At 41.4% G+C, this 16,322-nt stretch overlaps 1 protein-coding gene across 3 annotated transcripts; it reads right to left on the minus strand.

Moving 5' to 3' along the window:
* Positions 1-1,659: 1,659 nt before the first annotated feature.
* OTUD6B (OTU deubiquitinase 6B) lies at positions 1,660-15,079 on the minus strand. Of its 3 annotated transcripts, none has more exons than XM_075743745.1 (7): positions 14,904-15,079; positions 12,162-12,388; positions 10,143-10,238; positions 8,397-8,709; positions 5,113-5,174; positions 4,339-4,445; positions 1,660-3,818 (listed from the first exon to the last, which is right to left on the minus strand). In XM_075743745.1, exons 1-7 carry the CDS (start codon positions 14,992-14,994, stop codon positions 3,734-3,736), a joined length of 981 nt encoding a protein of 326 aa, XP_075599860.1. In that variant the 5' UTR covers positions 14,995-15,079; the 3' UTR covers positions 1,660-3,733. The 3 variants fall into 3 exon arrangements, with proteins under 3 accessions (XP_075599860.1, XP_075599861.1, XP_075599862.1); XM_075743746.1 differs by having other exon boundaries at positions 12,162-12,316; positions 14,904-15,077; XM_075743747.1 differs by lacking the exon at positions 14,904-15,079 and adding an exon at positions 14,605-14,727 and having other exon boundaries at positions 12,162-12,316.
* Positions 15,080-16,322: the final 1,243 nt, after the last annotated feature.

Genomic DNA, 16,322 nt, shown 5'->3' on the forward strand with positions numbered 1-16,322 from the left:
GGGGTCTCTCTGGGCCATTCAGCATTCACAAAGGCTGTTGCACCCCGAAGATGCCACTTACCCAGCACACCCGTGGAGTACGTCTGTTCAGGGCTGTGCGGTGCGTACCTCATGGCTTGTCTGCACTGCGACCTCCCACATCGTCTAGGACAGAGACACCGCCTCTCTCCCCTCACTCGACTGTCCCATCACTGAATTCATAAGCCACAAGGTGACCAGCACTGGAGGAGGAGAAAGTTTGAAGAACCAGGCAAAACCCACAGCCCCCATCCCAACCGCAAGAGGCAGCACCCCTGCCCTATCTGCCGCCCGCGCATTTAGCTGCGATAATTCTCGCTCCTGTAATTCATACCAAGGTTTCGCTCGAGCAGAGCAGAGGCAGGGCTGCCATCCCACAGCACCAGCTCGGCCCAGTCGCGCCGCTGCCGGCGCCTCCTACTCCTTGAGACAGAGCAGGAGCAGAGGGGGTGTCCTCTGCAGAGACACGAAATGTCAGGGGGGTTGGTTTTTTGGGGGGGGGGGTGTGTTTGGTTTTGGTGGTGCTTTTTTTTTTTTACCTGGGGCCTATCGCAGCTCTTGTTGAGCTGCCTGTTCAAAAGAGGAGGCGGGAAGGACAGAGCACGAACAGAAGGAATATTTAAGTCATTTATGACAGACCTGCGCTCCCTCCCGCTGCCACCCACCTCCCACCCGCTTTCCGCAGCGCACGCTACCGGACAGGCACGGCAGAGCAGCGAGCGGGTACAGACCAAGTGCAGGGGACAGGGCCGACCGCCGAGCGCGGCTCCGGGAAGAGACCGGCCCCGTCCGGGCCCCGACCCGCCGCGGCGGGGCCCAGCTGAGCGGCTACCGCGCCCTCCCGCCGCCGCGCGTTGCCGTGGCAACAGCCTAGCGCCACGCGACGCCGGGGAGCGCCGTAGCCAGCGGCGCTTGTGCCGGATCGGCCCGGAGGCTCCTCTGCACGCGCTGCCTTCCCCAAATGCCTGCTCCCCCCTAAGAACGCTGTGCGCAGGTTACTGCGGAGCGCTACAGTTCCCCTCCCATCAATCTCAGCTAATCCTGCAAACACCCAACAAGGAAGAGCAGCTGGAGAAACTGATGTCAGTGAATTGCAGATAAAAAAGCAGGAAAAGCTACTTGAATACATGTAGAGTCAAAATAAATAGTGCTATTTTGCACAGTGTCATCTGACAAAGTTAAAAGTTAAATTCGGGGGGGGGACGGACGGACGACGACATCCCACCCTCTCAATTTCACTTGATCATTTTTATGTATGGAGAAGTTCAAGAGTATTTTCATAGAATCACAGAATGGTTTGGGTTGGAACTAGATGGTCTTTGAGGTCCCTTCCAACCCCCCTGCCCTGGGCAGGGACACCCTCCACTAGACCACGTTGCCCAAAGCAAATGCATTTCAAATACAGCTTTTTCAGAAGAGTCCCAATTTAACCACTAAAGTGGCCAAAGATAAAATTCATTTACAAACAACCTGCATTTCATAAACAGTAAAGCTTTGTCTGCTTGAATAAGAAGGGTCAGTCAGAGGATTCATACTACAGTAGGACCCTAAAGCCCTAAAAATTAAATGAGGACACTTATTAACGCTAAGAATTAACAAGTGAAGAACCTAAGTACAAAATAAAAAGTGACCACAACAAGATTTGCCGCAAATAAACCAATTTATTACTTTTTGGCAAGTCCCATACAGCATGAGCAAAGATCTTTCACTCACTATATTAAAACATTATTTCACTTTATACAAATTGTAAACATCTTCAATGGGACAAACTGTTGGTACAGGCGTTCCAGGATTATGGCATCTTTTCTCTGTCAGTTGATCAAACAAGAATGAAAACCCAATAAAGAACTTTTTGCACAGAGTATCTATAAAAAGCAGCATGTGCACTTCATGTCACATCAATTCTTACACAGAGAAGAGTATTTCTGATTATTATTTTTAGTGAAATTCACAGTGGTATTATGAATAGAGACACTTTTTTCCATACTGTTATCTCCAATTTTTTGTTTGAAATTAAACACATCTTTTTATACAATCAAGGTAGTAAACCAAATTCTACAGTAAAACAGCTGCTATAAATACAGCTATATTGGCTATACTGTATCAGATAAATAAGGATGTAACAACTCCTGATCTGGTTGGTTAATACTTCGTTTTCCTGGCAGGCACTGGTCTAAAGAAGTCATAATTCAATTTCTGCTTGTCCAAAACTCCCTGCTATAATTGTCTGATTTTCTTCCCCTCCCTCTCTCTCAAAGTGCTTTAAATCAGACATAATCTGATCCTTAAAGTGAACGCTTATCTCCTTCTTCTTAAGTAAGAGCAGATTTTTCTTTCTAATTTATAAGTCCCAGGAATGTCAGTCTACTGGCTAGCTTTACTGAGGGACTACAAGACACACACTGTTAGCTCATAATCCTCAAATCAGGGCAAAGGTGTTTGAACTTGACATGAATCGCTTTTCTTCATATCAACTCATCAGCACTAAAATACAGACAATTTCGTTATTGACTAAGGCTTTTTTAAAATAAAAAGTCACTTTTATTGTTAAAAAACAATTGCATTACAACTTTGGTTTCAGCATGCTGCTGATTTTGGAGTCACATTTACGGTGACTTAAAGACAAAAATATACATTTCTAAAGTAAAAAGTCAAGCCGTATTAAAAAAACCCCACCTTTCTGTGCATCATAGGGAGCAATGAAAATTAACTTAATTCTTCTGCAGATCATCTTTAAAGTTACTGACAAAGCCCAAGGTGGTTATTTTTACACCTGTATGCAACCAGCTGATTTATTGCATTATAAAACATCAGACTTCAGATCACAAAGTGCTTAGATCAGCAGATCCATAAATGATGAGTTTAGATGAGTTTCACTACCTAAAGCAAGGACATTAAGGAGCTTTTTGTTTGTAAGATTTCTGTATCACTGAAATGTAGAGATGAAAGACTACAAAGGATGAACAGCACAGTTAACTTGCATCAATGTTATGACATACAGTCATATATAACAATGCTCTTCCTACAAATTCAGTACTAGGAACAGCATTGAGCATGCAGTTCCTACTGTCAACTGCAAAAAAAAAAAAGTGAAGTCCTCAAACCTTGGTAAAAATCTTAGATGAAAGTCTTTAAAATAAAAAGATTGTGCAATTCCTTCGGCCAAGCAAGATATTCTACTACTAGATTGGCATCCAGCTTTTCTCTGCCCAAATAAAGAAGGGGATCCCTCTTACAATGTTAGAGCTAGATCCTGATAGAACTAAAGAAACACTGTAGAGGATATTCCATCAATCAAAGTAAAACCAATTATTTTAAATGCCTTAACTCTTCCACGATCATCAAAATCTGCCAGAAATAACATAAGAACAACCGTCAGGTAACCTTCAGCAGAAACGCAGATTAACCAGAACATTTACTAGTTGGTATTTTTACTGCAGCATGGGATGAAACTCTATTAAAACAAAAATCCTGATTTACACAGCCACCATTTTCAAGATCTTCTAAACATGATTAATACCAACAAGTTCAAAATACCGTTGTGTGGTTTTGGTTTGGTTTTGTTTTAAATCAAGAGCTATTTCTGATTCATAGTCAAACTTTGTATGTCTTTTTCTCATTTTTAATCCATTCTTTCCAGTCTGTCTGGGAATTGTCTGGAGCTCAACACATTAAGATACAACTGTTATTCATGTGGATTTATGACTTTTGTATGCTAGCTGCCATTTTCTGTAGCAGTGTCTGTTAGAAGTTTTACAGAATTGTAATGTTCTCCTAATCCATAAGCATGTCTCATATACCTAAAGAAAAAAAAAAAAACACGTTACAGAATTAATGTCCAGTTTAACTAAAAGTATACATCATGCCAAACATTAACAGCACTAGAAGATAGCTTAAATAAATTCAAGTTTTAGCACAGAAAATATATAGGGTAATTAAATAGGAGAGTATTAATAAAGACAGTTTTTAATTCTGGTGACTTCCAGGCACAGATTAACATAAACTTTGAAGAGAAAAAAAAAGTTTCCTGCTGCATTTTATATCAATTTCACTATTATTTCATAGTTATCTAACAGGTAAAATGACATTGTAGCATTCTATAAAGCAGTGACTGAATCACACTTCAGACTGATTGTCTGCATTATCTTTAAACTGTGTCAATCACAAACATAATTTCTGACCTTCAAGATCATTATTCAAGCAGCATTTCAACATCAAATACATAACAGAAAATAAAACAGCAGATGAGAATCAAAGCTGAGTCCTCTGCCATAGAAATAAGCACACTTATTTTAAGAAGGGATAAAATTACATACTTACACAAGTATTATTGGTTTGCCTGAATATTCTTCACCAACAATAATGGGAGGGGAATCCATTTGCACTACTTCAATAGGTGTTTGCAAAATATGCGACAAAGCCCTTAGCTTTAAGGCATAAAAACAATAATAGGATTAAATCCAATGTAGGGAGGAGAGAAGAAGACATGGCATTTAGTTTTAGCAGACACAAGTTCGGGCATAACATTTCAAATATTGTTAGAAAATAAACTTTATTAAAATAAGCAAAATAATTTTAACTTTTAAAACTTTAATTGCAACCAGGTTGCCTTATATTAATCATTGCTTTGACGATAAAACACAGGTAACATTGGGCTAGCTTCAGTAATTTGGTAACTACTCTGTCATAAAACAATAGATAAAAGCTAAAATAAATACACGTTTTCTCAACAAGTTCTGGTTTACATTACAAAAATCTAACAAAGCTCCAGTCAGCTTTGCTACCATCTAAGTCTGCATATTAAAATGCTTTCTCTTTAGAAAGCCTTCCCCCACTTGTGCTGTCAGTCTTTCTAGCGATATTTAGAACTACTGAATTCTTGCACGTCATCAAATACATCAGAACAGCGGCACACCATCAGAAAAGCTACTCATTTGGGAAAAGAATTATAACCATAGGAGAAAGTTCTTGATAAACTATTTATGACTATGTTCCCTTATGCCTTCAGGTATTCTTTCTTAAGAAGCCCTTTTTTGAAGGTATATTCACCCACTTCAGAATTTCACAAATAAAAATTATGAATACAATACTTACTTCCAGCTGACCACCCCATGCAGCTGTATTTGCTATATCATCACAGTATTTTTCAAATTCCTCTGCAGGGAAAGAAAAGACATCTTTTAGTACTTCTCTTATTTGAGAACAAGCAACTGAGAGAAAATACTGATTGTACAATGAAGAACTAGAACCTGTAAAGTCCAAACACATACAGGAAAATAGGTATGTTCGCTGAAGAGAAGGAAAGGAAAATAAAAACACTAGAGACCAAAAAACAATCCATAACTACTTTAGAAAGAAAAATTAAGACTGAAGACAGGAATAAAACCAAGGATGGGAATAAAAAGAAGTACAGGTTTGTATTTTAAACTTTTTATTCTGGGAACTGTCAACAAGAAGCATGAAATTGCATATAGTTTTCTTCCTGTTAAGTTTCAGAGGGTGTTGTTTTGAGACTCTAGAAAAGGATGTGATAGCAAATAGTATGCTTAGTTCTTACCTTAGCTAGGTGTCACGTATGTTTTTAAAAATCTTGTAACTGTATGTTGTTCGACTGTTGTTTGTTTGGTTTTTTTAATTTCCAAATTAGCTGCCTTGTTTTTAACCTCTGAAGTATTTATTCCCAATAGTTCCTTTGTTAATAGCTAAATAAACCTTTTGCAGATTGTGTTCTACAGAAACCAAGCTTTAAATTTATAAATTACAACCCTTCAGGTTTCTGAACCCTACAAATAGATTCTGTTAAGGATATAACAGATTTTCTGAAGAATTATTTTTCATACATTCCCCTTCTAACAGACTTAAGAGACACAAGAAAATCACAACTCCCTATTGCTCTGCAGAACTTCACTCAGTCTTCTCTTGGGGCACATTTATCCTGTGACAATTATCTCTGTCAACATGGGAAAGATGCCTCCTACTTCACAACAGCCTCCAGTCACCAAATTAAATCCACAGCAATAACAATTAAATGAATGTAGCAGTAAGTGAAAAAAAATGTATAAAGTCATTAGCATGGTGTTCCAGACATGCAGTAAGAAATGAATAAACCATGTATTGCTCAAAAAGTACATAAATTCCATTTAACTGCATTTACTCAGCCTACACCACTGCTCCACACTAAATGCCTTTATATTTTTTAGTTTAATCTAAGAAAGGGCTCCAAAAAACCTACCGTAAACAGTGAAAATAAAGGGTAGAATAAGCATCTATACAAACTACAATAAAATAGATTTGCTTGAATTTCACACTCACTTTTTAACAGCTTTCCTAGGTAAATTGAAAACATTGATAAAGAAGTTGACAAAACATCATCCCTAACATGGTAGACAAGCTGTTTACTGGGAGGAGTGGCTGATACACTAGAAGGCTGCGCTGCCATTCAGCAAGGTCTTGACAGACTAGAGAATTGGGAAAAGAAGAACCAAATGAAATTCAACAAGGGCAAGTGTAGGGTCCTGCACCTAGGGAAGGACAACTCCAGGCACCAGTACAGGTTAGGGGTTGACCTGCTGGGCAGCAGCTCTGCAGAGAAGGACCTGGGACTCCTGGTGGACAACAAGCTCTCTATGAGCCAGCAATGTGCTCTTGTGGCCAAGAAGGCCAATGGTATCCTGGGGTACATTAAGAGTGTGGCCAGCAGGTTATCCTCCCCCTCTACTCTGCCCTGGTGAGGCCATGTCTGGAATAGCGTTCAGTTTAAGAAAGACAGGGAACTACTGGAGAGAGTCCAGCGGAGGGCTACAGAGAGGGACCGCCATCCAGAGGGACCTTGACAGGCTTCAGAGGTGGGCCCATATGAACCTCATGAAGTTCAACAAGGCCAACGGCAAGGTCCTGCACGCGCAATCTCAAGCACAATTATAGGCTTGGCAGAGAATGGATTAAAAGCAGCCCTGAGGAGAAGGACTTGGGGGTATTGATTGATGAGAAGCTCAACATGAGCCGGCAGTGTGCGCTTGCAGCCCAGAAAGCCAACCATGTCCTGGGCTGCATCAAAAGAGGTGTGACCAGCAGGTCGAGGGAGGTGATCCTGCCCCTCTACTCTGCTCTTGTGAGACCCCACCTGGAGTACTGCGTCCAGCTCTGGGGGCCCCAGTACAGGAGAGACGTGGAGCTGTTGGAGAGAGTCCAGAGGAGGGCCACGAAGCTGATCAGAGGGCTGGAGCATCTCTCCTATGAAGACAGGCTGAGAGAGTTGGGATTGTTCAGCCTGGAGAAAAGAAGGCTCCGGGGACATCTAATTGGGGCTTACCAGTACCTGAAGGGGGCCTACAGGGAAGATGGTGAGGGACTGTTTATCAGGGACTGTAGTGACAGGACAAGGGGTAATGGGTTTAAGCTGAAGGAGGGTCGATTTAGATTAGATGTTAGAAAGGAATTCTTTATTGTTAGAGTGGCGAGGCACTGGCACAGGTTGCCCAGAGAGGTTGTGGAGGCCCCATCCCTGGAAGTGTTTAAGACCAGGTTGGATGAGGCTTTGGGCAACGTGGTCTAGTGGAGGGTGTCCCTGCCCACAGCAGTGGGGTTGGAACTAGATGATCTTTGATGTCCCTTCCAGCCCAAACCGTTCTATGATTCTATGATACAAAGATGATTAGGGGACTGGAGCATCTCTCGTATGAGGAAAGGCTGAGAGACCTGGGGCTGTTTAGCCTGGAGAAGAGAAAACTGAGAGGGGATCTCATCAACGCTTATAAATACCTAAAGGGTGGGTGTCAAGAGAGTGGGACCAGACTCTTTCCAGTGGTGCCCAGAGACAGGACAAGGGGCAATGGGCACAAACTGGTACACAGGAAGTTCTGTCTGAACATGAGGAAAAACTTCTTTACTGTCAGGGTGACAGAGCACTGGAACAGGCTGCCCAGACAGGTTGTGGAGTCTCCTTCTCTGGAGATATTCAAAACCGACCCGGACAGGATCCTGTGCAACCTGCTCTAGTACAGGAGTTGGACTAGATGATCGCTAGAGGTCCCTTCCAACCCCTACCATTCTGTGAATACAACTTAAATCACATCCCAGAACATGATTACCATCTAGTAACGAGTAAGTTCTGATTTTTTTTTAAACAGATAATGTTTGCTAGATTAGGGGAAAAAAAGGAGGAAAAAAAAAAGAGATAAGTTACAAAGATCCAGGTGTACCAAGTTTCATAGGGGATCATAATTCTGTGTTCCATAGAACACAGCCGAACCAACAAAGTAACAAAGTTCAGGAACAAACACCATAATGGGTTAGTCCCAATTCAGCTGTAACTGCAATCAAGAACTATCAGAAATAGTTATAACAGTTTTTAAAATCTCTTATGCCACAAGTCTTACCTTTGCTATACATATCTCCAGTACTAGGGTTTGTAAGAAACGGCAGGAAGTCATCAAAGTGACTTTGCATATACTTTGCTGTTTGGTTCCTCAGAGTTGCAACAGTCCAGGAATTCTGGCAATCCTTGAGCTGATCTTCAATAGCTCTGTACATGCAATGGCCATCTGAAGGGATCTGTTTGATCTCTAAGTGCCTTGCTGCCAATAGGGAAGCAAGTTTCTGACTTTCAAGATGTCTAGCACCCGTTAAATTTTCTATCTCTGCTACAGCTATCCTTTCTTCTCTTTCTTTCTCCAAGGCAGCTTTTTTTTCCTTAGATTAAAAACACATAAAAATTACATTAAATGGTATAATTTAGAAGATGCTGGTACAGTTCCTGGCTTAGTGCTTGCTTCTAACTCTTCAAATGTTTCTCAGTACATTCATATCTGTGAAATGTTCTCCCGAATTAGTACTACCAGATCTTAGAGATGTCCTAAACCCAAACTTTAGCAAATGGTGACTAATATATCCTAATTGCCTCTGACACCACACTCAAAATTATGTGATGGGAGAAATTTTAATTACATCAACATGCAAAAATAACACTTTACAACACCCATACAAAGGCTATTAAATAGCAGTCCTTTCTTCAGGATCACCTATTTCACCACATTGGCAAACAACACAAGCATGGGAATTGTAATTAAATAACAGAAAATATTGCTCTTTCATAATAAGTGTGAGATCTACCACTTACGCGTATGATTGCATAATGGAGCTCATGTCATGAAACTGAAACTCCCTCAGGCTAGGTACTATACATCATAAAAAACTGCTCCTAACCTAAAGGACGGATACAAATGCATACAGAGAATACTAGAGGGGATGTAATAACACATAACACAAAAATGACTTTTATAGAATGCTTTGTAAGTTTACACTTAAGTTAACAAGGGAATAAGAGTCAAAGTAAATGAGCAAATAAAAAAGGAAGCAGTACAGAAAATGATCTTTTCACTTTTGCACTTAAAATTAAGCACAGATCAAGACCAGACTGGTTTAGGCAACCACAATTTAAGAAAACTAGACTACAGAGTCTAGTTTGCCTAGACATGGTGCGATGAATTAAGAACATCCTTTCATCATGTTTGTTACACGGCAGCTCTGCAGTAGCAATCATGTAATGGGGGATGGACTCCGCAATAAAGCACTGCTCCTCTGGCCCTGTACCAACGTTTATGCAGGTACAATGAGAATGTTAATCCATCGCCATTTAACATCTGAAGCTTAACAAGATTTAACCCTAATGGTCTGGATACCAGGTAGTGTTTCTTAACAACTCAAAAATTCACAAGAATTTCAGTATTAAAGTTCTTTTGTTAAATGTGTGTTCTACTACTTTCATATTTTCCATGTAATATTTTACATTATTTGAATTCAATTGCTTTATTTCTCTATTAACGATTTTAGTGAAATTCTTTTAAAATCATTTGCTTCACATCATTTGTTTTTCCTGGCTCCCGTCTCCTGACCTATTCTGATTCCCAGCTCATGGCTGAGGGTAAAAAAGTACAACTATTTATAAAATGCTTACATATCTCTAGGTAGCAGCTTTACAGATTTCAAGGCACCCAGTAAGTACAGCATCAATACTGAATTAGCCCGGTAATGTCCTCTGCAAAATTGTTTAACTTTGGTTATTGCAGTTAAGTGAATATAACTTGAATCAAATATTTGTAAAATTTTCAAATGTTAAGTCATACCCGCCTCTTCTGTGCTTTTGATATTCGAGGATGCTGAATCTGTTGCTCTACTCCTTCAAGCTCTAAATTTGCAACCCCATCAGCTATAGATTCTGTCTAAAAAGAAAAGAAAAAAAAAGGTTAAGTGTTATTAGTATAAATGATAACTGAGATGTGCATTTCCTGAAACAGTTTTAAGTTCTGTTCCTAAGTAATCCCAGGATATATTTATGACATTTAACCATGATGATCTGTGTACAGCACAGAACCCGTCAAAGCCAAAAGTAAAGCATTTCACATCCCAAACCACTGTCATGCGTTATATTACTTTTTCTATGGTCTCAACAAAGAGACAGTTATGAACTGCACATCTCAAATTTAAGGCATATATTCTCTTACAAGCTTCCACACTGAAGTGTGAACACTGCTTACTGGCTGAAAGGGAAAGTTTTCCTCACCATACCAGCCAACTGAAGTATGCTGGTACTTCATTAGCAAGTTCTGTGACAATTAAAGCAGGAGAAGGTTCCACCTTCCATACCAAAGCACAACCAGCAGTTGGAAAAGACAGGGAGTTGACACTTCAAGAAAAATGACAAAGCTAACCCCATAACAGTATGAACTAGATGTGACTCTTGGAAGCATAGGCATGTTTCAGTCTGAACAAAGAAGGTGAGAAGTGAAAGAAACCATACACCTCAAAACAAAATCCTCTCAGGCAAAGCTATGTCCAGGGTAAAGGATTTTAGCTTGAAAGGTCCTCCATCAGAAAGTTTTGACAGTTCATTTAGCAAAACAAAACAAACTCTTGAAGCTAATCTAAGACACAGGTAAACAGAAGTATTATGTTTAATGCTTATGCACTAATCATCTACTTAAGCATCCGATTAAGAACTACTACAGAAGATTGTTACAGGGTCGTAACTCTTGCAATTGAAAACTTTTTCTTCACAAAGATTCTCAGCAGATGCTTCTCAACCAAGTCTATTTCCCTAAAAGTAATTCAGAAATGTTTTAATTCCCATTTTCAAACAAAAGTACATTCTGCTTAACTCTTTGTTGGGTCACTAATCAGAAAACGCCTAGTCCAGAAAGTGTCAGGCAGACAGGTTTTTGTTTCTTTACAAGATTTAAACAGCCAAAAGACTCACACTGTTAGGGAAACACTTAAGGAAATGTATGAGCATGGAACATTAGCATTATTCACAGATAACTGTATTGCACTAATTTAGCCATAAGCTCTATTCCTGTTTAGGTAGGAGAAAGTATATGAACACGCCCACTTGCACAAATGGTCCTTAAATTCAGGCACATGATACTAAGAGTCTTTTCAGTACTGGGTATACAGAATTAAGTCTATGTATTGCAAATTTGCTACGGCAGGAGTTTCCAACACTCTACTTATTAATTAAATGTTAAAACACAGGTGAATTTTTGTATGTCACACAAGTATTTAAGAGTATCTAGTTTACTTTGGTGGTCTTATTTCCTGCAGCTAAATTTGAATAATGCTAAGCCTCTGTTAAAAATTAGTTTTCTATCAATCAGCAAACTGGAAACATTTAAGTATGTAGCTATGTTGCCAACACGGCAGAACAGTAGCATTTAAGATGACCATTCTCATCACCACAGAAAGTGTCTTCTCACAAAAAGGTCAGTTACACTGTTGACAGAATTGCAAGAAAAAGCATACCGCATCAGTCAAATGCCTACTGAAGGCCAACAATACTCTAGTAGTCTATATAAGATGAGTGACAATATAACAGGAACTTAAAAAAAAAAATTCTTTAAGATGACTGAGCTACTAAGGCAGCCTTAAGAGCAAACACTGCTCAACAACAGCAACAAACCCCTGCCATTAAATACCCTTTCTAGCAATGCCCACCCATCATAACAGCAGAATCTTTCCAAAGATGGAAAGAATTACTAACACTGCGAGGAAAAAAAGAAATACTTTAAAGTGTTACTTCATTATAATTTTTAAAAGTTAAAGAACACAAATTGTGTCTGTACAACTTCAACTAAAGTTAAGGCACCTACCTTATTCTGCTCAGGTAAAGCTTCCTTCAGCTGCTTTAATTCCTCCTTGTGCTTCTGTTCAAGTTCTGCCTCTAGTTTGGCAACTTCATCAGCCAACTGTTTTCGTCTCTTTTTATCATTCTTGGGAACAGCATTTTTCATGCCTTGAATTTTTGCTGTTAGAGAAGTAGTGTAATAAAACATTACCTCTAAATATAGATACTCCACAGTCATTGTAGAAAAGAAAGCTGCAAGTCACACAGAAAAAAATTTACAAATATCAACATACTAGTACGTTTTAACAGTTTAGCTCTGAGACTACCTGTTATGATCACATTTTAAAGCAGCTATATTTTTCTTAACAGATGCAAACATTATATCTGAAGAAGAGAAAAAATATGTATAATAGTAACCTGGCACAAGTTATGAACTTCATCAATGCAGCAGACCTCAGCCTGTTGCCTTCAAAAAGATTATTTGGGCATTGAGATCTCAAATCCTGTCGCAGGAAAGATGTGTAAATTTTTAATCCCACAAGCAGCAGATTAAAAGTAAAAACAGAGTCTACCCATCCTTAAAGTTTCTAAGAGCAAAATGTGTATTCAAGAACAAAACCCCTCAACTTCCTTCAATTCCATAAGTATTTCTAGGCTGTAAGTCAAGGCTCCATTTCTCAAATCATAGAATAGTTTGGTTAGAAAGGATGTCCAGAGGTCATCTAGTTCAACCTCCTGCTCAAAGTGGGGCTGAATTCAAAGCTACATCAGGTTACGTTAATTCAGATTGATCTGGAATTTATTCAGATTACTGTGCAAAGTCTCCAGGGATACACATTCTGCAACCTTTCTGGGCAGTTTTTTTTCCAATGTTTAACCGTTCTTGTTAGGAAAAATATTTTCCCTTTTTCCTCCCATGAGGATTTTTCTTGTTATCACTTTCAGCCATTGTCTCTAGTCTATTCTCTACGCTCTACTTTGAAGAGTCTCGCTCCATTCATTACACAGTGGAAACTACAAACAGATCCCCCATAGTCTTCTCTTCTCCAGGCTGAACACAGCTTTCACAGCTTGTGCTTTTACATGAACACTCCCTGCTAGCTCTCATCAATTCACTGTTTTAGAGTTACAGCACCAATAATTTAACACTCTGCTTGCTATTCAACACCTGTACATTTTCCTGTGCTTTACCCTTGACTAACACAGTTGAGCTGAAGATGATGGCAACGATAATGAAACTTTTTGAGAGGAGGCAGCAAGAATGCTCACGCTGAAAAATTTGTTAAGCATTCAGCCTCACAGATGAATCAGCTGAGTTTAACTGACAGAGAAGCAGTTTTGTTCATAAAAATTAACATAAAGGGGAATTAGAAAAGCCTAGACTTCAGCAGCACACAAATACACAAGGAGAGTATATGTGGGGTGGTAGAGACATGGATCATCAACTGGAGGAGATGCTGGATTTTCAGAGACTGAGGTGCACCTTGTGTTAATTCTTACAATCAAACCGTTTTGCTATCTGTCAAACAGTTAATCATTGCACATATCACAAATGTGTTTTTCAAGTAGAAGAATGCGTGCCTATAGGTCACCTGCCTCTCAACTGGGAAGACTGGGGCTCTGTCTTCTGTATGCCCCTCCCACCTTAGGTAGTGGAGGACTGCAATTAAATATCCCCTTATCACCTTCCACCACGGTGGAAAAACCCTCTTGTTCCTCAGCCTCTCCCAATCAATGTGCCATGTGCTCCAGCCACCTAACCACAGTGCTTGATTGCTACCCCTCTTTGAAATTCCAACCAAATTTGAGGGAGGAAAAGGCATCTCAAAACAGTAAGTTCCTATAGATTTACTGTCGATATGCAATCCAATTGTGTCTCTCCTCTTCTTAAACCCTCTAACTGATAAAAGGCTGCAGATGGGCCTATTTCATTGCATGCCAAAAATGCCAAACAAGGAAAAGGCCATACCAATATACTAGCAATGAAAAAGACTTAACAAAAAGGTTATAATCAACTGTAAAACTCAAGCCAATAGAATCTAGCCAACAAAACTACTTAATTATATTCATCTACTGTAATAGGGTAAGTAAAATGTGGGTCATGAACAGTTCATATGTAGCACTGCAAGACCACACAGGTGTTCTGCTATAGGTACTTCGCTATGGCTGGACAGAATGTGAAAGTTCATTTCAGGTCAACTGCACTTTGGAGAAAGTTAGCTGCCTGGGCAGCAAGGATCCTTATACAGGCTTTTCAATCTAGGATACCTTACAAAAACATACCTCCTTTAACTTAAAAGAAAATTAGCAAAATGTTAACGTCTGGCATTATGTTACAGCTCTCAAGCATGGTTAGGCTCCCAAGATTACGCTAAGGCGAGCTCAGCAGATCGCCTGCTTGGCCAGAACCACCCCTGGCAGCAAAGCACAGCTTCGACACCCCTGCCGCGGCGCGGTGTTTTCCGCACCGGCGTCCTCTTCCCCTCGCTAGGGCAGCGCAAGGGCTGCTCCCTGCTTCTCCACAGCCGTGCCGTGCCGAACGCGCCCGCATCGCCCCTCCCGCCCCCTCCGAGCTGCTCCCGCTGCAGTTCGGGGCTTCCGCGGAGCGTCCTCCAGGGGAAGGCTGCGAGCGGGACGCCGAGCCCGCCCCGCGTCTCCCCGCCACCCGCCCCGGGCGAGGCGGGCGCCCCAGGGAGCCGCTCTCCCCTCCCCCACTCCCGAGCCTTTTCCCCTGCCCGCCCTTCGCCGGGTCCGGGGCGCCCCTCACCCTGGAGCTCCCGCTTCTCCTTGCGCTGCCGCTTCACCAGCTGCTGCAGCGGCCCGTCGGCCCCCGGCTCCTCATCCCCGGAGCCCTCCATGGGCGCCCGGAGGCCCCCACCCGCGGGACGCGCTCACCCCACGGCGGCACCCGTAACCCCCGACCCCGGCGTGAGGCGGGAGCTCGCCGCGCTTCCGGCAGCGCCGCCCCGCCTGGCCCCGCCCACCGCCAGCAGTCGCTCGGTCGCCGCCTCAGCCGTGACGGGAAGAATGCCCTTCCCTTCCCTTCCCTTCCCTTCCCTTCCCTTCCCTTCCCTTCCCTTCCCTTCCCTTCCCTTCCCTTCTTCCCTTCTTCCCTTCCTCGCCCGATGGGGCTCCTCCGGCTGCTGCATGCCGCCCTCCGGGACCGGTTGATCTGCGTGTCGCCGCTGAGGCGGCCCCGCCTGCCTCGCCGGCGGGATAAGAGGCCTCTGAGCCCGCACGTTACGGGCCGTGATCTCGGGTCGCACTAGGAAAGGGAAGCATCTCTCCTCGGCTTGAGGCCTTTTTTACGGGGAAAGCGACCTTGTTTCTGTACCCTGACAAAAATAACTGCGGACCTACTTGCTGCGGTCACCTGGACTTAGTGCGGATGTGTCTTCACTAAGAAAAAATAGTGTGTTTAGCTCAACTAGAGGTAAATCCTGTTAAAGAGGAAAGATGGAGGTGAGAAAAGAATTGGTTGAGGTTTTCACATTATTTATCATGTTGAGGGAAAAAAAAATACTTGACCTTTTCACTTTTATGCAAAATATACTATGCCCTGTGTGTGCAAGTTTTTTACTCAAAATTACTTAAAATGAAAAAAAATTCCCAGAAAGACTTCTAATTTTCCAAGTTGTCATGTTTGTGATTTGTGTCTCCTCACCACTGTGAAATTATGTCTCGTTACATTTTTATTACAGTAAAATCCAAACTTCCTGGCTGGGGTCAAATCCCCACCTCAGTGGGAACTACAAATTCTTGTTGACTGCAAGTGCAGAGTGAGATGCTTTTCTGTTCAGTGCAGTCACCAACATTATTTTGTGGAATGTTTGGTTCATCTGGGCAAAATATAACTGATGAACTTTAATATTTTAATTGGGTTTAAAATTATTCAAATTGAGCAAAAACCTTGGTAATGGAAACTAAGTTTGTGCTTAAGTGTTACGGCATTGCTATTATTCTTTTATGTTCTTGTGAACAGATCCTCTACAGGAAGTACAGTGTCAAGTGCAAAGGAAACATATCTAAAGCAGAATAGTAAGATGATGGATCAGACTCTCTTGCTGTACAGAACGACCCAATTTTTGGACCCTCCTTTACAATTCTGTTGAAATGTAAATAATTTTCAGATTTGTATATCTGTACCTGGATACATAATATATTTTACCCTTTACCTCCACTTGTG

The sequence above is a fragment of the Balearica regulorum genome, chromosome 2 (genome assembly GCF_011004875.1).
Source record: "Balearica regulorum gibbericeps isolate bBalReg1 chromosome 2, bBalReg1.pri, whole genome shotgun sequence".
In the NCBI taxonomy this organism is placed as follows: Eukaryota; Metazoa; Chordata; class Aves; order Gruiformes; family Gruidae; genus Balearica; species Balearica regulorum.

Excerpts from the sequence above, each read along its gene's own strand:
- OTUD6B (XM_075743745.1), bottom strand. The coding sequence starts at position 14,994 with ATGGAGGGCTCCGGGGATGAGGAGCCGGGGGCCGACGGGCCGCTGCAG. Across the intron at positions 8,710-10,142 it reads CAAAAGCACAGAAGAGGCGG|GAAAAAAAAGCTGCCTTGGA; the intron begins GTATGACTTAAC and ends TTTTAATCTAAG. Across the intron at positions 3,819-4,338 it reads GGCAAACCAATAATACTTGT|GTATATGAGACATGCTTATG; the intron begins GTAAGTATGTAA and ends TTTTTTCTTTAG.